Genomic DNA, 21,746 nt, shown 5'->3' on the forward strand with positions numbered 1-21,746 from the left:
ACGGGAGAGAAGCCATTAATTAGTGCTAGAATCTATGCAGTTCCGTTTCATATCGCATTAATAATTTAATAAAACATATAAATGTTTCGGCAGGAAGTTACTTATTACTTTAAGGTAGTTGGCAAATCGGAAACCATTTACCCAGCAATAAAGAGATGCAATTAAATCATAAACATTATATTGTGCATTAATATATGTATGATTGAGGACATTGCTGTGTGACCTGACCTCACACAAAGTCAGCTTTACAATTTGCCGTCAGTTTGAAAGACCAATCAAAAATTGTATCACCAAAACAGAAATGTTTTGCTCTTAAGTATGACAGTTCTCCCAGCGCAAGTTTTTCGTGTTTGGCAAATGGTCTCATTTTCGCTCCACAAAGCTGCCTCCACTCCATAATCTTGATCAATATCAGCCAAATATTGTGCCAGTCAGGCAGTTTTGTTTGGTGTCACATATCTTTAGATACATTTTGTACAATTACATACAGGTAGAAAATGTTCAGATCCTACCCTTGCTGATAAATAATGTCACCGTACTTCTATATGATATGGGTGACCACAACAGAACAAAGTACCGAAAATAACAAGTGCATTCCGTTTCATTAAGCCACTTGCATTTGAAGAAACGATGAGTGCCCTAAAAATGATCAGTGGTGGACTGGAAACGAATGCTGGGATACGATCAGACCCAGGGCCACCCTTCCTTTTCTCTATAAGGGCCACCCTTCGTAATGCCTCCCTTTGGGCTACCTTTAAACCTGTGGGATCTTCTTATTCTCACTAGAAGCATTCTTGGGGGACGTTATGCCCCCCCCCCCGGGATGTGAATGCTGACTGTTGCCTCTTGGTTCTTTGAAACGCCTCTTTGTACAGCTTTAACTCTCTACTTCTTGAACAGTGGCGGTCAAGCTTTCTGTGTTCTTCCCGATATGCGTTTAACCGCTTTTTTTCTCAGCTGGAACCTACATCACATGCTTATGAAAAATCACTAACTTCTTCGTATACTCTGCTCTTTCTAATCCTAAGAACTGTCCAACGCTGTCTTTATAACGTCCACGGCACATTTCACAAAGCAGGTTATCCTTCTTTGGTGTGCCATTATGCAGCTGAGAGCGCAAAGACCTTCAATTAAATTTCAACCCATCCATAAGCCGCTAGAAATCAGTAAGGTGTATTTTAGAACATTGAGTCAAATATATACCTCGTTTCCATGGAACCATCATTTAGGAAAACGATTTTTTGGATCGCTCGTTTCTGTAAATTATTTTGTGTCTGGAAAAATAAGTTGTAAGATGGAAAGTTAAACCACTAGGTCGTGGAAAAGGGAAGAATATATGAAAGCTTGTTATTTAATTTCCCCGTCTTTAGTCTTCGCAAATCCAATTCATTTAGATGCAATGTAAATGATCTATGATCCTTAACATGCTTAGTGTCTCCCAAACATGTTTACTGCAAAACTCTTTCATATGGGTCACTGGCCTGTAATTTAAAAGTCAAGAATGTGATAGTCCACCAATTGAAAAATTCTAAAAAGCGACCGCTTTTTCGGACAAGGCTGACCGAAGCAAACTTCGATATCGTGTGACAATGGGCAAGGCTTGGACATTTCATTTGGTGACGTCTTGTCTGGAGTTGCGATAAGTACAAATACCCTAAACAGCAAATACATCGGCAAAGTCCTTTATATATCATGATATTTAAAATTGCTACATGAAGTATTATAAGGCTTCAATACCTATGTTTTTACAAATGCCCTAAACAGCAAATACATCATCGAAGTCCTTTATATATAATGATATCTAAAATTGCTACATGGAGTATTATAAGGCTTTAATACCTGTGTTTTTATGTGGTAGAATTGGCATCATAGTTGTAACATTGTTTAGGCAAGTTGCTACGTTGCTTATCAAAACCACGGCGTATATAATCCTGTAAGGCAGCCCATAGAATTATGTCGAATGGCAATGTGTATATAAAAATAATACGTAATAGGAACATTCGTGCTTCTTATTGGAAGGTGTGACAATCACTAAAAATAGGATAATTGGAGAAAGGGTATCATAAGTAGACTGAGAATAGAATTCTTGCGTAATGATGCTACTATTTAGCTAGCTTCTTCAAATGTCCATTGCAATGAAATCATTTAATTTTTACAGCTACGTTTTTGCAAAATTGCTTGATATCTTGACGTATACAGTCAAACCATCTTGTCGATGTCGACACCTATAAAACCTATCGATAGAGTTACAAAAGCTCTTTCAACGCAAGTTCCAAATAGTGTTTAAGTTGATTTAATCTATTTAATTTTTAACGGTTATCACAGAATGTTATATACAGTCAGAAAACTATTAGATCCAAGCATTTCTTGCTATTAGATTATCGCTCTTTGTTTTTTGTGGGTATAGACGGACAAATACGAGGGGCAAATCACTCCAAGAAAATCTCGTACACTTTTTGGGAAAATCCTATTGTTTTATCTGAAAATCCCAGGAAATCCTTTTGTTTTTAGGGAATATCTCGTACGCTCTTTGCAAGAGTGAATTACCCCTCGGACAAATACAGGGCCGTACTGCCTTTGGAAAATTTGCCCCTACTCTTGGTCACAAAAATTGTGATACCTAATTGATTTTTCTTCCCTTTCCCCGGCAAAGCAATGTTGTCAATGAAATTGAATTGAATTGAAAAAAAATTGTATGTGTGATTTTCGTAACATGTGGATACATTATTGCTTTAGGGGCCATAAAATATAGTTTTTGAAGCAAAAAAGATATTTGAAGAAAGCATTTGAAAATTCCACCTTTGGACACAGTTCTCTATCGTGATGGATATAGGAACACATATTTTAGGCCCTCCAACAGTTTTCTCTCGCTACGGCCTTGAGGTATGGGTAGCATTTTTGGCTCCTCACTTCTCAAATAAATGAAGCATGCCCATTGCTTTGTCATATTTGAAAATTATTTAAAAGCATGCGGGATCTCTTCATAGACATTTTCGATAAAGTAATTAAGAAATAATTCTGCATAGCATATTCTTTCCATGTATTTGCTAGAATGATTCCAATTGCATGTGGAATTTTGCCTTCACTGCAGACTTTGTTCATCCACATTGGAAAATGATTTTTATGAAGAAAACTATAACTGGGCTTGGTACCTCAATATATTGAAGATTAAGCTGTAATTCATCTGCAACAATATACAATAGTGCGGTAGCAATTGTGAGGAAATTTAAGAAGCGCTTCAGCATTCCACCCTTGTACTCGCTGAGTAAATCTTATACCATGAATGAAGGCGATCGGAAAAGCTGAAAATGGATTTATTGTTTAATTTGCCTATTCAGTCATTCCTTATCTAAAGCAGAACTTTCCCATGGGCGCTAGAGTCTTTGGATAGCAGAATTCGTCTGTACATTAATACCGTTTGTGGTGGACGGGGATCAGGCCTAGCCCATTATGTTTACTCACCAAAGAAAATTAGGAAATCTCTGTTTTCCTGTTAGATTAGTCTTCTTTGATTTGACTGCAGCAAAAAAGAGATACTATTTCAATGTTTACGTGCAATATCTATTTATATTCTTTCAATTTTCCTACCTTGGCCGTTACTGGGCTTGTCAATGTTGTTCTTTGGCAGTATTGTATCTAAGCTTCAAATCTCCGAAAAGAAAGGGGAACAAAGCATCGTGGCATCAAAGGGGATGACAGAGCTGAAATTTTTAGAAATATTTCTTTGAAGCTACAGTTGACCAGAAGCCCTGTCATATCCCAGCAGGCCACTTCTTTGGAATCTTTTATCTATGACTGACCTGATCTTTGAAAAAGATCCTCTTCGCTGATTTAGCTTCTAGAAAAGACCCAATACCTTTTTTTATCGTAAAAATTTTTATTTTCCCAACGATTTATGTATCTAGAATTTTTCAGAAATATTTAGGCTCAAGTTTGAACTAAAGATTGCGCTAACAAATCACATCTTTCTAGTTGCAGAAGCTGATATAATTAAGGAAATGATGAATAGATTTTATAGAAATTTTTACAATTTCTCACATATATGATGTACCCTAGTTTCCAATGATGGTATAATCACCCCTAACCGTATTTTCGCATGCCATTATGCGTTGGCCGTATTTTTTAGAAAAGGCGTTCAAATAACTATGAAAAGCTGATGAAAAAGTTGGATATATTTGCTATTAGAAATATAGTCGGTCTCATTGTGATTTCGAGTATCCTTGAATTGGCTACAGGATAATATATAAATCATCACCACTAAAAATTAGAATTTTGCTCGCTACGAAGAATTGCATATAAATTGGCTGTTAAGCCTTCAGATTTCCGTTTCATTATAAAAAGCAATCAAATTTTAAAACCAGGAAATCCTTGCTTTCCTTAGATTTTTGTTCCCGTAAGACAGTTCCCTTGTTGCTTCAGCTTTTGGCTTAAACTACCTAAAGTAGACGATATTGCTAGTGGGAGGCCTTTGCACCCTGGAAAACTCTCTTCCTAGACCTGTCTTAGCTAAGCTTTTTCAGTATGATCATTGTTTAGGAATTCAATTTCATTTGCAAACTATTCTTGAGAACTGCTGCAGCTCATTCTATTGCACATGATGTCTTCCAGGCACTGAAATCACGCTTGAAAATGGCTCTTTTTCTTCTGCTATCACTAAGTATAGCTTTCTGTAAAGGATAATTAGCTTGCACTTATTTTCACACCTTAAAATTAAATTTCCTTTTTTACAACCAGCCATCACCACCAGAAACAAAAGTTGCCAAAGTCCAGCAATCAATGAATATCTATTCCTTTTCTAGTGAAGTAAATATATCAGTATCTTTATCAAAGTTTCAGTGGTTTTGAAGTTTACTTTTAAATTAGATTCCCGCAAATTTGCAGTCTCAGCCTCTTTTCCATGTTTGAGCTAATATCCGGTCTCAACCTTTTGCTATTTCAAGCAATAAAATATTGCGATCCAAGGCATTTGTACAGCATATATTCGTTAAACCTGCTTGAAAAATTATATTTTGACAGCGAAAATTTTCTACACAGGCCTCTACTCTAACTGAATGCGAGTTGTGCCTTCGCAGCAACTACTTTAATTCCCTGCATTGAAACCAGTTACTATTTGTACACGTATTTTTGTTATTAGAAACTAAGATCCGGTGCTGGTAGGCAGTTTCTTAAATTTTCTGGCCATTTTGCTATCAAAAGTTTCTTACATGTTTTTTAAATTTCTTAGGTAATGAATTTTTTAAACGTGCTTCCAATGTAAAGTAAAAAGTTCACTCACATTCAGTGATGAACTAACAAAGTGATCAAGGAATTTTTTTTCTAGAATGACTAACTCTGTTGAGATCTGTAAACAGTTAACCTCATCGAACTTCATCAATGTCAAGATGAAGTCAAAACAAATTTTTAAATGGAAACTTATTTTCTTCAAAGCTTCTTGTGACCGTAAACTTTTTGAAAAAATTTCCTGTGAAATTAGTTTGGACTTTGTGATTCAAAAAACCTCAATAATGCGATAAAATTATGTTGTTGAAGACAAAATGAGTCACACGAGTAAAATATGAAAGTACAGATTTTATCAGAAATGTTTTGCCATATTTATAAGCAGAACTGCACAGAGGTTTCGGAGTTCCTAGGACAAAACCGAAGGTCAAGGCCCCCAGTGAGCGGAGGGAACAGAAAATATTTGTCACCAAGCCCTTAAGATTAGCTTAAAATGCATTTCAGAATATTTCTTGCAGTCATTTCTTGCAAATATTTTAACAGCTTACGTTCTTAAGCATACTTTTGCTACAATTGATTAATTCCATTCCTAACATAGCGCAATCAACCCTGAGGCCCCCTGGGGCATTTTGCCCCTCATCCCCCCTTTCAGCAGCCCCACTTATAGTGGATGCTATTGTTAAAACTCTTTCAAAGGGTTAGCAAAGAAATGTGGAACATTGCCATTCTTGCATAAATGAGCGAGCATTAAAATGGCAATTCCTGCGTCTTGATAAATGAAGCGATTTTATGAAAGACTCATACCAAAAACTATAACTTTGTACAAAGGAGATTTATCTGTAGTGTTGTGAGTGAGTTACAAGCAGGAAATTCCTGCAGAAATACACCTGTGATACGGGAGGTTGGTTCTTTCTTTATAGCCTGCATTTAAAAATATCTCAAACACTAATAACGGTATAGGGTCGTAATGACATATCAGTAATGACATAATTTGTTACTTTTTGCAACGAAAGCTGATCCCCTTGATCTCAGCGCAGTATTACTTTTCGAAACATAGTTTTGATCTTTTTCAGTGCAATGAGTTGATTTCTTCTGAGCATTTAGATTCCTTCCAACCTGCTTACCTTCTGTTAAGTGTATAAAACTTTTCTATTATTCATCCATGGTTGAGAAATTTCCTGTTAGAAAAATATTCTAACTGATTTCCTGTGACCAATGGTCACACGGTCACCGGGAAAATAACGCCCTGGTTGCAATATACAGTGATGTTCAATGTCAAGACTGTTTCGAGTGTCAACTCGGAAAATTAAAACTTTAAATTATAAAATTATCTTAGCTTTTTTCAATTTGGGTAGGGTTGTTTCTTAACTTTCGAAATATTGAGCCTACCCTTTCTTATAACCTGTTCTTATAAAAAATGAGTGTATATCGACTTTTGGGAATAGTTTTTCCTATCACGAAGTGTGAACAACAGAAACGGATACCACCTTTTTTAGCAAGATGCAAGATCCTGTTTCTATGGTATTTAAAATGGCTTTGGTTGCTTATTATGTAGTTAAGCATTATTGAATTTCAACGATCTTGCTACAAGCAAGCAGCCATATTTGATCGTTTTTGTTGCGGTTGTGTCAACATGGTTTACAGCTTTATATCATTGCCTGATCTAGCGTCAACCCTTTCCGTTACCATAACATTACATTGGCTTGTAATCTTTTCAAGCTTTCTCATAATCTCACGTAGAGGAAGTAAAGAGTGAAATATGGTTGGATTAATATTAGATCACTGGACCTAGAAGAAAGCTCATTCAAACATGTAGAGTCATGGGAATGTAGATCTTCCTTTCTTTCCTTCAGACACATCTTAATCCAAAGAGCTCCAGTCTTTTTTACAATCCTGCTTATCGTTGTATTACGTTCAGCAATTCAACAATGTCACGATGTTTGTAAATGTATATTGCAGGCAGCGTTCCCACTCAAGCTTTTGTTTATTCTTGTGTCAATATAGCTGTACCTCCAGCTTTTGCGCTCTCCATCCAAAACCATCCTCGTGCTAGTCATTCGAGTACTTGTGAAAACCACATTTTCCCAAACTGTAGCTGGCTTTTTCTAAAGAGTTGAACAAAGAAATTGTTTCTGCTTATCCTTCACGATGTTACAACCTTGCTGCAGCTTTCAAACTTTAATATTCCTTGTGTATTTTTCCCTTCGGGTAGCAAAGCTAATGTCTCAGGATAAACTTGGGTAAATAATGACTAATAAGATATTCAATCTTGCTTTTAGAGATCCGTGAGACATTAAAGCATTTGCACATTCATTTTCTATGTTCATTCGCCCGCCATTTTATTTCATGTCTACGTCACCCCTCAGCTTGACTTTCTGCAAAAATGTTTTCTTAGATAGCGAATTGTTAATATTTTTGCATCAGTGGTCTGGGGGCTACATTCAAGCATGTGGAGCATCATTTAACTAATGAACTAAGCAACTGACTGCAGTCCAAATAAAGTGCACACTTTAGTACGTTTGTCAAGGTATTCAAATGATTGTACCACTGGCCTTGATAACTTGCTGTAGCCGTGACTGTAGCTCTACCGGCAGTTGCACCTACAATACTTCGCAGAGAGTAGCGGCCTGCTGGGTCAAATTTACATCTATCTAAGTGAAGGATCGAGTAGGTTTCCATGCCTGTTTTAACATTTTTACCTTCTTCTTTTTCTTGTACCACAAAACTTGTGCGAGAGCTCCGTCAACTTTGCGCGATAGCTCCCGCAGACATTGTTACAAATGGTCTTCTTGACCTTGATGATGTTAGAGCTGGTTATTTGGTTTTTAGCTCAATTAATTTCAGTGGACGGATGGAATATAAAATCTCTTGAATTTAATCACAAATGCGTTTGTGGTGTTATGTGGCAGGCAGATGGCAGATCCAACTATTTAGAAAATCTTGTGTGAAAATGCTTCTGGAAAGCTGAGCCAACCAAACTTACGGTTTTAACCGAGTGTTTCCTTCCATTTTCTTCTATACAATTTAACTTTCCCGCAAGTATCCTTATGGGCACACTTGATTCACGTGACCTAGATTCTATAAGGTGCTACCAGCGTTGCATTCTCTGCGAAGGAGGAAGAGGGAAATTTCTTTTGTATGGAGTAACCTTCAATTTCTACAATCCTGGACAAAATTACTGAGACAAAATGCAATTTCTATAATTTTCTACTTTTTGTCGCCCTATGAATTTGAATCCCCCCTTTCCCTCCAAACCAATGTTGGATTTGTAGTTCTATAATTTTTGCTTCAAAATCATGTATCTAATCATGATGTTGTAATGGCCTAACTGCTAAAAGCAAAGAGTCGCGATAATAAAAGCATAGGGCCTTAAGATTATTTTCGAACTTCAAAACTATTCATGGACTTGAGAGATGAAATTTTGCCTGTACAGATGATGGAAAGCGGTTTCTTTAACTTTTTGTTGTATAAAATTGTAACTTAGCTGAACAAATGAACGAGATCAGCTTAGCCGTAACATCAAGGTTTGAAACTCATAAATGGTGCTCAGCTGAACTTTCAATTTGCCATGCTTAGAATGATTTAAAAATGCAATATCTTTTAGAGTCGTCATGAAGTAGACCTTTGTCAAGATTTTTTAGTTGATATTTTTTAAGCTGACAATGCAAGGAAAACTGCGAATGCCGCGAATTGCAGTTTTTCTAGAAAGTTTATCACTGATGAAAGAATTTTGCCCACGTTACAAAGAAATTCAAAATTCTTGCAATTCTTAAAACAGGAAATAACAATTCGACAATATCTTACCCTCAAAATAAAAATTTTTAAATGATTCTCAAAGGGTTGAATAAGATAAACCGGATGTGTTCAATCCATGTTTTTAAAAATTACGCAATGTTTGTATTTTAAACATAGTTTGTTATAACATGCTAAAATATTCTTTTCAACTCAGTTGGTGCTTTGTAAGAACTTACTTATCAATCTATGCCATTCTTGGTCCTTGTTTATGATATTTAGTAAAACAAAATTGATCCTTCTATGAGCAATTCAGGATGTACCTTTTTACCATAGTTTTTACCGACTTTCCTTTCACGTCAGTTTCCTTTGTATCTACAAAAGGTAAAATGTCGAATTAAATAATTTCTCCAGAAAACCACGAAGTGTTAGTAAAATGCGACTATATCACGGCGTTCAAATCTACTGCCGCATCGATTAGTTGAATGCGGCATGCGACAGTAGTTTAAATGGGGCAGGAGAGCGACTTGCTTTAATCAGTCGCATTTTTGCCGCGTGGAAATAAATTGAATTGAATGAAGACTGCCTGATCCATGTATAATATTTGAGCTGTCTCTGATTTTGCTTGCCGTACTTGAAATCTGCTTCACTCCAAGCTAATTCAATGTTGATACCGGAGTGTCTTGTGCGCATGCGCTGACGATACAGTATTATTTAATCCGAGGCTTAAATAAACTGCTGCATTGAATAGAGTTCAATTTGATTCAACACGGCAGAGATTCGATGTTTAAACTGGGCCTAACTAATTTTGCAAGTCAAAGTTACATTACTTGAAATACATAATCATCCCTTTCATAAATGAAGTTTCATTTTAGAAATGCTGATTGATAAAGGTTAGTTTAAAAAGTTCGAGACGTTAGAAGCAGGGCCCATGCCACGAATTTCAAGGTGGAGGGGCCAAGTTCTAGTGCTTCAAAACAGGACCTCTCTGGAAATATTTTTCCTTACCAAATAATTGCGGGCCGTGGTTCCTCCGGTGGCGTGGGCCCTGAGAAGTCTAGAGAACAGAAAAGAAGTGAAAGAAAGGGTGACTTTTAGGTACACGTTTCATTCCCAATTATTGTTTGTACTCGCGAGAATCAACCCAAGTATATTTTGAATAGCAGAATTGAAGCATTCAAGAGAAAAAGTGAGCTTTAAAGTTTTATATGTTCTAAGATCTTGATTAATTGCAATTTTGCTGCAAAGAATGTAATATCCGAGTTGATTGAAGGTTTCCATAAAACAATCCTTATCATATACATTTTGCATTTTATGGGCACAACTTCTTTTTTGTGGTTAAAGATAAGGGATTTGAACTTTGAACTGGCTCAGTTGATTCATATAATTCTGCCTTGTGACGCTTCGCTTAGCTCGTTACCAGTCCTCTTGTGTTTGCCTAAAATTGGACATCGGTTCATATTTTTTTTCTTTATGTTGGTTATGTTTTTTGGCATAATTTTATCGCTGTGCAATGATATTGGTTTTCAGATGTTTTCATATGTCCTGTCTTTCTTTGCTCTCAATAGTGCAAACAGGCGGAGAATGGCTGAAGTACGATTTCTTTCTATAGTTTCGTACACGTTCAAAATAACATTTTTCTTTCTGATCTAAGAATGCCCGAAGAGATAAGACTACCAGTCTCCACTCTGCCAGTTTTCTGCTAGTTTGTTGGTTACCTTCCCTTATTACATCAATGCAATGCACTTAAACCAATACCTAGGTGTACAAAATCTAGCCTTTTTGTTGAGGATGCAACTTGGACATTTGAAATTTTATCTGTGTTGTCACTTTGGTTCCGCTGAATGTGTCTGTCTCTTTGCTTTGAGTTTTACTGTCAACATGGCCTTATCAAGATACTTATGTGGCTTTAAAAAATTGGGTACAGAACTTAATGTGCCATGCCAAGCCAGCATAACTGGAATCCGTTAGTAATCTTGAAATCTTTCATTGGCCATATTTCAGCTAAATATGAACATATCTAACAGATTTGGCATATTGAGAGGCATTTTATGCTGTTCTTCCAGATTATGTGGTGAAAATTAATAAACTCTAAAAAGTAATATTTGATGACATCAAATTTTGGTATTATGTTCTGTAGCTAAAGATAATTTGGCCTAAAACTTGAAAAGTTTTAAAAGAAAGAAAGCAAAGTTGTCAACCCTTCTCCGGCCAAGAAAAACGTACCTTAAAACGTTCCTCATTTTTAACAGGCTTAAGTTTGGCGGGGTCAGGAAATTGGGGGTACTTAACTAGTCTAGATCCCCCCCTTCTTAAAACTCGATTTTTCCAAAATGGCCGTGATGTTTTCCCCCGGTGGGTCATCTCACACTATCAAGTGTAAGCAACTGTGTCTGAGGGTCTAGAAAACTGACCCTTATTTCTGATATTTGATTCCAATTTGATTCCCCTTTTCTTTGAAACCAAAAAAAATTTATACCCTTTTTCCTGAAATCAAGTAGTTGAAATAAGGTCAAACAAAGAAAAAGTAGAAACTATATCAAGATTCCCATATCATACCCCTTTTTCTATTTTCTATGTCCTAGATATATGACAAAATTGAACCCCTTTCTTAGAGATATTGAAGACACGGGTGCTTACACTCGACAATGAGAGTGGACCCGCCGTGTGTTTTCCTGACTCTGCAGCTCTGGCTGCCTTCTGAGGTCTAACTGGCATCGCATAGTTTCCCTTTGTAAGAGCTTCTCTCAGCAAAGCCTCTCTTCTTCCTTTCTTTATACGGCTCGCTTCCTTATAATGCTGAGTCAATTTCTTTCAGTGAGATCAGTGATCAGTTTCCGTGCACTTTCCATGAAGAACTGCACTTTTAAGAAACCTAAACATTTAAGAAAGTGTTGGTATTTGCTCTTAGTAAGTGTAAGTCACGTGCTATGTTAATTAACTTATGATGGTTTAAGTTATGAAAAATTGCCACTTTGCGATGTGTTAGTTCAAGTTATGAAAAATCGCCACTTTGCGATGTGTTAGTTCAAGTTATGAAAAATCGCCACTTTGCGATGTGTTAGTTCTCGTATCATATTAATGTCATTTTGAGGGTGTGAAGTGGTCAGCGTTTCGTCGCATTTAAAGCCACGAAAATTTTATCGTTTCGTGCTATTCCGTTCCTAATGTTTTTGTAATCTTCAATCGTCAGCTCGAAATCTGTCGTGACTTTGGCTAGTTTAAATTCAAACCAATAATAAAAGTTCTTTTCTTTGGCGTTTTGTGTGTATTATCTCATGTGGATGTACCCGGAAGATCGTGTTTTATGTAGAATTTAGCTTGATCTGTGATCAGCGTTCGTGTCTCATGGTTCATTTGCAGAAACAATTAGCACGTCTGTGATTAACCGCGAGAAATATCTCTAGTTGGCTTATTTACTGAAAACTTTTTGGCAAATCGTATCATTCATATTTATTGAAATGTTTGCATTTTAATTGGTTTCATACGGTCTCATGCAAACATTCAATCTTCAATCCTGCATATCGCATTTTTTTAAGATGTTACAACTTTTGCAGATTGCTTGAATTTCGTATCTTTTAAATTGATTCAGCTGGTGTCTTTTTCACCTTACTCTCTAATTTCAATTTTTGCAAAATTTCTCTGATTCCAATTCCGTTTATCATTTTTACACCCTTGACAATAAGAGTTTATGGTATTTATCATTTAATGTTGTCTCCTGTCTTGAAAAGTGAACGAAGTCGAGCAGAATTTTCTTAAAAATGTTGGATCTTTAGCACCAGTTAAAAAATATCGTGAATGTTAATGATTTGGCCTCGTTAATGTTCTCCCAAAGTTGTCTAGCAGTTAAAGAAACATTTTGATTTGTTGTTACTTTCTTCCCAGACACATTCGTAACAGACATCAACTAATTGAAGGCTCGAAGTATAACCTCCTAACACTCTACTTTGAATTTCTAAGGAGGGCTCAGCAACCCTTTTACCTTTTTTATGTAAAGCAGCTGTTCAACAAACTAAGGTTTTTCAAATCAAAGTTTTGTATCTTGTAGGGGAGACGAACCAGCAAAAATCATCAAATGTTGAGGCAACCGTCCGTTCTCTCGTCAAAGTGCATGCGCAGTAGTGCGATTCAGTTCCATAGGCATGCTCTTTGAAGAAGAGACGGCGGGTTGCTTCACTCACCAAAAGGCTTTTCCCGTTCGTCTCCCCAACATTATCCATTTTATATGTATACAATTTAGCATGGTCCGTTAGAGAGTTTTGAACGTAGTTGGATTTGATATTTAGCGTACAAACTCATTTCTTCCAATACAATAATTTTTCACAAGTAAGGAGTTGTCAGGTGTTGCAAACCTTCACACTTGCTCCTTTGCTTCCCACTCTCTTTATATTTGTCATGATTGCCAATATAAAGACGATTTCCCTTCTGTTAATTCATCATCTTTCGTACCAACACGTAACTTGTTCCCAGCTCTCTAATGTATGTCCACAAGCTAGACAAAATCTAAGTCTATTCAGTAGCTTTCTACAGTTATATTTGGCATGCTGTCTAATATTTTTTTATATATTGAATCTGTTTTTCGGCATGAAGTTTTCGTCGCGTGATAATATTGATATTCGATGTTATCATATGACCATTAAGTGAGTAAAACCATTTTTATTGGTAATAAACAGCAGGAAGAGCGATTAGTAGCTGAGAAGCCCAAAAAGGATTAATCTTAGCTTAAACCCGTGTCTTCTTCTTGGATTGGCATAACATGACATGATCTACTTGGATATTTATTGGATTTGTTTGGATTAGCATCCAGGATTCGCAATCAAGTCAGATAACTTATTTAGAAATTAGTCTGATGATGGGATTAAGACATGGATATGCGCCGAATTTTTCTTCGTGATTTATTTTGATATTTGAAAGCGGTGACGTTCTAAGTGAACAGATATCCTGCTGAAGAATCACATTCAAGGAAATTTTTCATCTTTTTTTTATCAGTTCATCCAGTTTTGTTATTGTTGTAGCGAAAATGGTTGTTAAGGTGGTCGACCACACGCAGTATTTTGTTTATTTGCCTAATTTAAAGGAGGGATCCTCAGACACGATAAGGCAAGTTAGTTCTTTCGGCCTTGATGTTTTGGAAATGAAATCTCTTTTCTTTTTTATGCAACCTAATTACAGCTTTGAAGAAATCCGAGAGCCCTGTTTATGAATTCCCCTAATCACCCCTGTTTTCTCTTGGGCACGCGAGTCACATTCAAAGCTGCTGGCTTCGTTTGCCGTACTGCAATAGTTAAACAATATTTGATTGCACTAAGGGCCAACAAGATGTACCAGATTTTACAAGGGTAGTCTCTTTCTGGTCATTTTGGGCACCTCAGTTCTCCGCTGGCTGAACAAAACACTGATGCTTGTAGCGTAGTGATGCAGGTTGTGAAAAAAGGCTTCCCTGAAACACAATCTTGTCCTTAAATCATATGATGTATCATGCAGCCATGCAGAGAACTCATATCTAGCTTCTGTCCCCCTCCCGCAAATATTTTAGAATGAATTTATTTATTGCAGAGAAGGGTGCTTGGTACGAATGGTTCATCAGGCATAATTCACTTGCATGTTGAAGCATTCAAAAGGAGATGATATATAAAAGAGAATCATTATTGGATTTTGTTTTTGACAAGCTTTGTAATAGCAAGTTTCGTTAACTTTTATATTGTCCTCCATTGAGTTTCTAACGAAGATCACGTAGCCTCTTATGCATTTCCTGTCTTTAATGCCAATATTACCAGTTTAAGCTGTCTATATCATTTTTAAATGGCTATTATATCAGCCTCCGTTTGACGATACTGTTAAACAGGTGCCCGAATTTCTTTACAGAAGCGCTGTTCGCCTACTTATCCACATTATGTGCCTCGTTAAGCCATCCGGTCCGTGTTTTAACACCGGCTTAGATTGGCAATCGGCAGTACTAATCATGGATCCACCTATATTATCTCAATACGGCTCTCCTGAGATTGAAGCAATGATCTGGCTTGCTGTTTTCCCTTGCATTAAAGACTACAATGATATCCTTTGGACTATTGTTTATCATAATGTATCTTTCGAAAATAGGAATTATTGGTTTAGACTGAGTTTAGAGCTGAAGGTGGATCTGAAAAGTAAACACATTGAGAGACGTACGTGTGCCCTGCGTTCCTTTATTTGCCTGTTTCTGTATTTTTATTGCATTTTTAGGCCCTATAACTAATAACTTAACGACAAAGTACCATGCAGCGCATCAGCTCATGTACAAACACTTCAAGTTTATGAAACCTTTTTATTTATTTTTATCATGCTACCTTATCTGCCTAGTGGAAATGTCGCGAAGAAGCTTTAGTTGTGTTCATGGTGCTGACAGGAAAATGTGGATGGGAAGATGTGGATGGGAAGTTGTTGATGGGAAAATGTTTTGAAATTTAGGCAAACTGGAAAGCAATATCCACCAGGCAAAATAAATTTTAGAGTCATCCTCAAATGTAGCTTTTGGGATTTTAAGAAAGGGGTGGAGGGATTCAGTAAAATTGATTTGATAACGTTGAGCATTGATTTGCCACCTGAAAGTACAATGAAGTCTTTTGTCCAGATAATGCCAACATTGTTTTATCATTGCATATACAGCCATGTAATCATCTTTTATAAATCACTTTTGAGTACAAGCTCGAACTTCAAACACCACGGCCGTTTTGAGGCCGCATCATATGACAAAGAGGCTGCACCCTCGAGTCACATGACTTATGTCACAATGCTCCTCCGCAAGGAACGCTCGATTTTTAGATAGTTGGATGGTTGTAGCAAAAATATCTCGTAGTTTGTAATAGTTTTAAACAAAGGCGTACTGGACGGGGTGGGGGCTGAAAATGATTTTTCGGGCAAAATTTGGGCAGGAGCATTCTCCAAAAACAAAAAGTAAAAGAAAAACTACATTTGGAACATGTTTAAAATTGTCTGAGGTGAAAAAATCAAATGGTCGTAATCGTGAGCATGGAATATGGTAAAAATCTTTTGGGTGAAAAAACACAAAATAGCGGAAAGAAATGCAACAGCCCAGTTAGTGCCTGAAATGATTGTCAAACAAGTAAAAGAAAGCGGCTGTAATACTGTCATAATTGATGAAACATCTGACTTTCATCTGCAGGAATAAATGTCATTTTGTATCATTTTTGCACTGAATGGTGTCCGAAAGGAAGTTTTTGCTAGATTTTACAAAACTCAGTCTTCAGCAATTGTACACATTCGGCTTGAAAACGTATCTAGAAACTTGTTGGCAAATGCTTCGACGATCTGAAATGAGCGGCAGAGCTGAGGGCTTGGCAAAACAAATGAAGGACTGTTCTCCACTGAGCATCTATATCCACTGCCTTGGCCATTAGTTGAATCTTGCAGAAAGTGAGTCAATGGTAAATGGACTTGGTGTTGCTCAAGGTCTCTACCATTTCATTGAGGCCAACACTAAAAGACACAAGTTGAACATGAACCGTCATATAGCTAATGGGGACAAAGTGCAACGCACTGGTGCTTGCCAGAGGGGGAAGGATGTGGGCAGGACACTTATTTTCTTTGCAAGGATAAAGACCCCGAAACCCATCTAGAAAGCAAAGCTCTGTTCAATTGTTTCTACAATAAAATGGATAAAGTTTTGGAAGAAATCTATGCGCGTTTTAGTGATAGTGACTATCGCATTTTATGTGCTTTAGCGTAATGGAGGCATCTGGGGCCCTAAGCTACGAGAGTTCTATTCACGGACTTTCTAGTTAGTTAGGGAGAACTGAGTTTTAGAGCTTTAGTTGAGCATAGTCATAAGAGTCATAAGAGCATAGTCATAGTCTTTTATGACTATGAGTTGAGGAACTTTCAAAGTATTTCAAAGTTATTTGAACTTGAGCAAAGCTCTAAAGATCTAGACGTAAAAACACCTTGGGCCCCTTTTGGTCGGGGGTCCTTGCATGTTTTTAACCACTGTGTCACGACACACTAGTGTGCCTTGAGGTATTACCTAGTGTGCCGTGGAAAATTCTCTAATTTCACTTAATTGGCCTATAAAACTGAAAAAAATTATACTTTCTGCAAATGATGTGCTGTGGATAGAAAAGGTTGAAAAACGTTGCATCAAGGTGCACTAAACTGCGTTACGCAAGCGTGAATGCTATCCCTTCGACAGGAATTATCATAAAGTTTTGCTCCTTCTACAAATAGATTATGAGTTTCTGACTTTCTAGAAATGGAACACAAATGGATCACAAGAATAGGCAGGTAAGCAAAAAATTGCGTGAATTGCGGAAAATTATGCAAATTTTGTTCACAAAAAGTTTTCGATAAAATAATCGATATATTTGGTCGCTGTCGTGGAAGAGATTCGCTTATTTTAATAAAAATGTGTCAAGTTTTAAAAATGCTTATTAGTTAACATTATTTTAATTACGTAGCATTTCAATCATTTCTTGACTAATAGCTATTAGAATCTCACATGTGTTAAAGTATGCTTCTAAATACTTTGGGCGTTATAATTTTTCAGGTAAAAATGTCAGCCCCCCCCCTCCAGAACTTACCCCGTACGCCTATGGTTTTAAACTGATACACCCCTTTTTGAAATTTTATTTGCACAAAATGGGGCCCCAGAAACGAATTCATGTCTGTTACAATATTATTATGTATTTTCAAGTTGAAGTAATCTCATTTACAGCAAGGGGCAATTCCCTCTTGTAAATAGCGCACGAGATTCCCACGAAAACAAAAGGATTTCCAAGCATATAGAATTTCCACCAAGTATGTACGAGATTTTGATGGACTTATGCGACAGGATCATTAGATATACACAATAACGTTTCGTGACGCAGTAACATTATGCAGGTGTGCTACCTTTTCGCGTTAGGTCCATTGAAATGTTTGGCAACAGTTCTCTAAAAACAGGAACTCGGAATTACATGATTTCCTTTGAAAGTCTCATTCACAATCTCGTTATGGAAATCTGTCTGCCTACTGCTTTCCTTGTTACTGCGTTCCTTATTTTTTGACCCTCAATAAGCTGTATCGATAGTTAAATTCAGGAGACGAGTTTTCGAATTAAATGAGTTTAAAAATTAGGGGCAGCAAGGCCGTCGGAAGCGAGGGGGCTGGGGGCTGGAGCTCCCAAATAATTGTCAAGTTTTGCAATTTTCTCTTTATAATAGTGTACTGAATGGGAGCAATTAATAGCCAGCCCCCCCCCCCAAATCTGAATTTCGTTCCAACAGTAACCTCCAATAGAGCCTCAATATTTGAACCAGTGTTACTTTCCGTAGTAAAGGGATGTTCGTTGTATTAAGCTCCCTTTACAGGCGTTTTGACCTTTTGGGACAAGACTATCTGTTTGTTGTAGAGGTTGCATCGTACGTCTTTAATAAACCAACTTTGGGATAATTGTGTAAGAACAACTTGTACTTAAAAGTGATGGAAATCAAAATACTCTCTCTATAAATGGGACCAAACACCTGTTTAACTGTCATTGATTAATTAAACCATTGTAGTTACATAGCACAACCGTTATGGTAAAATTAACTTAGCACATGTTTTTGAAACTTTTGATGCTATAACCCGAAAGTATATGCAGCATGTGACGCAAAAAACGAGCAGAGTGGCTTTAGGGGGAATATTCTGACTGATGCTTCGAGCGGCGCGAATGTACACCGAATCACGAGGACCGCTTGACCGGCCTTCTTTAGAAAGCTGGTAGTTCCGGACCGCACAAATAAAGCGATTCTTTTTCACATTGCTTTTTTCCTTAATTTGTTTTCATGGAAAAACAAAACGCTAATCTGTAATCAGCCCGTTAGCTTTTGTACATTTTACAGTTATCTTTGCTATTCACGGCTTAATCTTTTCCGCCTTATCAATTAAGCACCTTTGGTCTTACTTCTAGGCCCTCAAACAAGGACGAAATGATCGCTTCCTGTTACCCATTATGGCTGGTCGGTCTCTTGTTATGCGCACAATGTCTTTTGGTTGTCGGTAGGAAAACAGGGAGACACAGAAATGAACCAGCTCTGAAAGAATTTCCGTTGACAAGGCTCTTCAATGTTGCGATAAGATCAAGTGAGAAGCTCTTTATTTACATTCCCTCGTTTTGAAGTACAAAGTACAAAAGCAATTGTCCTAGCCAGCAATTACTTTTTTCCGATTCTTGTTAGCTAGTTTAGTTGTTTTCTTTTATTTTAAACCCCAGAAATTTTGTATAGATCTGTACACAACGTAGGCTTTCCCCAAAGTCTATTTTTACATGTTAAAAGAATGCGCCAGAGAATCCTATTTGCAAACATGTCATGAAATAAATTAAGGAAAGTCTTTTTTCACTGCAGGTAAGGTTTTCATTTTTGATACAACCCATACCCAAGCCTTCTGCGAGGGGGCAGGGGGCAAATTGCTCCAGGCCCCGAGATGAGAGGGTCTCAAAATCTTAAAACTGAGTTCCCAACAACAGCTACACTCTTTTTCTTTATAAGAACCAGATAATTTTTTCCGAGCCTCGATGTTCTTAACTTTTGATAATTTTAGGCTCAAATGTTCTTAAAATTGTTCTTATTTTAAGAGTGATTTTTTTGCAAATATTTTAGAGGTTACATACTGTATATAGTTTCTAAGACGTTTTACTGGATAAAGTTTAAAAAGAATAAATTTTAAATTGTGTAGATAAAGATAAAAAAAAAAGTTTTTATGTTTATAAATTGCATAGTTTTGTTCTGTTGACATGACATAAATTTAAAACTGCGTGTTCTTATAAAGAAAAAAGAGTTTATAACAACAGCTATAACAATCATAATCTTAATGACGTCATCACGGGCCCAGTCTCTTTTTGCCCAGACGCCAGAAAACCTCTCGTTGGGTCTTCCGTCTTGCCATACCCAAATCAAATCCAATGTACTGGGATTGGGATCGGCCACGTTGAGTACTTGGCAATTCCTTAACACCAATTCTTTTACATTTTTATTTTTCTTTGTTTTTTAAACACAACTTTTGAAATACGACTATTCGACTACAAATAACGAGCATTTTCAAAGTAGAGAGAATGGAACGTCAACAATTATAAAAAATATTCTCTACTAGGAGTAGATAACATAAAACATAGTTTTCTGAAAACATGCACAAAATTTTTGACAAAACATTTTAGGACTCCTTGCGCATTTAAAACTATGCCAGTTTGTCACCCAAATATATGCTGTGCTCATCATATTTTTGGAATCAGAACCATTCACAATATAAACTCGATACAAGGAAAGTTTTGAATCTATTACTTTCGTTCTTAGAGCATATATACAGTTTCTGAGATCGATGTATATATATAGATAAATTAGAACCAAGAACAAACGCTGCACTTTTTTATAAGGAAGGTTGATTTTGTGACGAAAATTGCAATTTCTTAATTTTTTAAGAATTCAAACTCAAAAGGGCCCTTGAATTGTATCTTGATTTTGTTGTTTTTTTGGCCTTTTAACATCTAAATTCACAATTCGTGTCATAATTGCGTGCAACAATTAAATCGTTAAGGTAAACTGAATTTAATCCGTATATTTTACCAATAGTGACATCACGTTGTGAATAATCTGCTCTCTTTGCACCTGTGTGATATTTTTCTCTATTCGTTATCTTAAATATATTATATTTTGTTAATCCCATAATTCAGAGATCTTTTAAGAATATTTTATTAGTAATCTCCGGCTCTGACTTTTAGCATTTCTCCAACATTGCTAGAATTAAGCCGAATCTCAATCTGAAATCCTTTTAAAATGGTACTAAGAATACAGATTGCTCAAAAAGAAAGGTTAAAACTGTGCATCGTATTATGCCGTTGGCAAACTATGCAGGAACACCTAAAGCCGCACCTTAGTGGGTCAGTAAGAGTTTTTGAGATCGATTTCCTGCTTCCTACGCACTGGCTGGCTTGTGCTTTGCTGCCGGGAATATTCCTCGCTCCCACCCTAAGGGGCTCTCTCTTTATTGCCTTGTCTGGCAGACCTGTCTGAAATAGTTAATAGGAATGCCTTTGGCAAAGGAACACAGAAAGGACAAATGTTTTTATAGATTAAATGAATCAAAAGTGTTCTTTTTTATGTGGAAGATGCAGTTTCGGCCCTGGAAATGACGCCTGGCTAACCTAAAATGCAGTGCGTTCGAATTTGCTTTCTACTGCCTGTGCTCAAGATCTCTAAGGAACAAGTTTAAATTTTTTCTAGGACGCAAAAAATTGCAGAAAAACAGGTTTTCGAAAAAGATTATCTACGATTTTTATTGTTATTGTGATTTCTAGCTTATTTTGTTTCATATTCTTTAACTATTTTTCATGCCTAAATTAAGCTACATTCATTCAAAAGAAATAAGTACAATTTTCCCTAGCGTCTTTCTTTATCACGAAAATATTGTAAGAAACGAAACAAACTAGCACGATTCAAGCTTGATGCGTGTCCCTCAAACGTTTTTTGCATGAAAAAGGCGCTTGTTTTGTTTGCCCAAATAACTCGTATGAATTAGATCTTAAAATACTGATGAATTTCGAGGCTGGCTATTATTTTTAATTGATTCTTGAACTTCACAAATTTTGAGCCTCAATATTCTTATAAAAATTTTTCTTAAAGTAGAAAAGTTTCTGTGCCCAAATAAGATTTATTTTTTAAAAAAAATAATGCAACATCTGACGTAACACGTTCTTCAAGTCCCGCGAAAATCGAATCTACATTGTTTTATAAGAATTTTTTGCTGGGCCTCAATATTTTTTTTCATTTTAAGCCTAAGATTATTAGTGA

General features: G+C 36.5%; 1 protein-coding gene and 1 long non-coding RNA gene across 9 annotated transcripts in view; one reads left to right on the top strand and one right to left on the bottom strand.

Moving 5' to 3' along the window:
• LOC135695831 (uncharacterized) overlaps nucleotides 1-21,746 on the top strand; it is a 106,658-nt gene that overhangs the window by 76,828 nt on the left and 8,084 nt on the right. For 6 of the 8 annotated variants that reach the window (XR_016144575.1, XR_016144573.1, XR_016144574.1 and 3 more), the window contains one exon: nucleotides 18,872-19,044. The exons of 1 other annotated variant lie outside the window; for it this stretch is intronic. Coding sequence is in view for 1 of the 7 variants with exons in the window: in XM_089112391.1 (XP_088968517.1) it covers nucleotides 17,195-17,226; nucleotides 18,872-19,044 (205 nt within the window). In the remaining 6 variants the exon portion in view is untranslated. Of the gene's footprint in view, nucleotides 1-17,192; nucleotides 17,227-18,871; nucleotides 19,045-21,746 lie in introns of all 8 variants that reach the window. One more of the 8 variants, XM_089112391.1, reaches the window with a different exon arrangement.
• On the bottom strand, nucleotides 1,645-15,776 carry LOC148958520 (uncharacterized). Its single transcript, XR_016144578.1, has 3 exons — nucleotides 13,302-15,776; nucleotides 9,189-9,324; nucleotides 1,645-8,323 (listed from the first exon to the last, which is right to left on the bottom strand). It is a non-coding gene; the product is annotated as an uncharacterized LOC148958520 (long non-coding RNA).

Source organism: Rhopilema esculentum, chromosome 14, assembly GCF_057945365.1.
Source record: "Rhopilema esculentum isolate cy_ngs chromosome 14, ASM5794536v1, whole genome shotgun sequence".
Lineage (NCBI taxonomy): Eukaryota > Metazoa > Cnidaria > Scyphozoa > Rhizostomeae > Rhizostomatidae > Rhopilema > Rhopilema esculentum.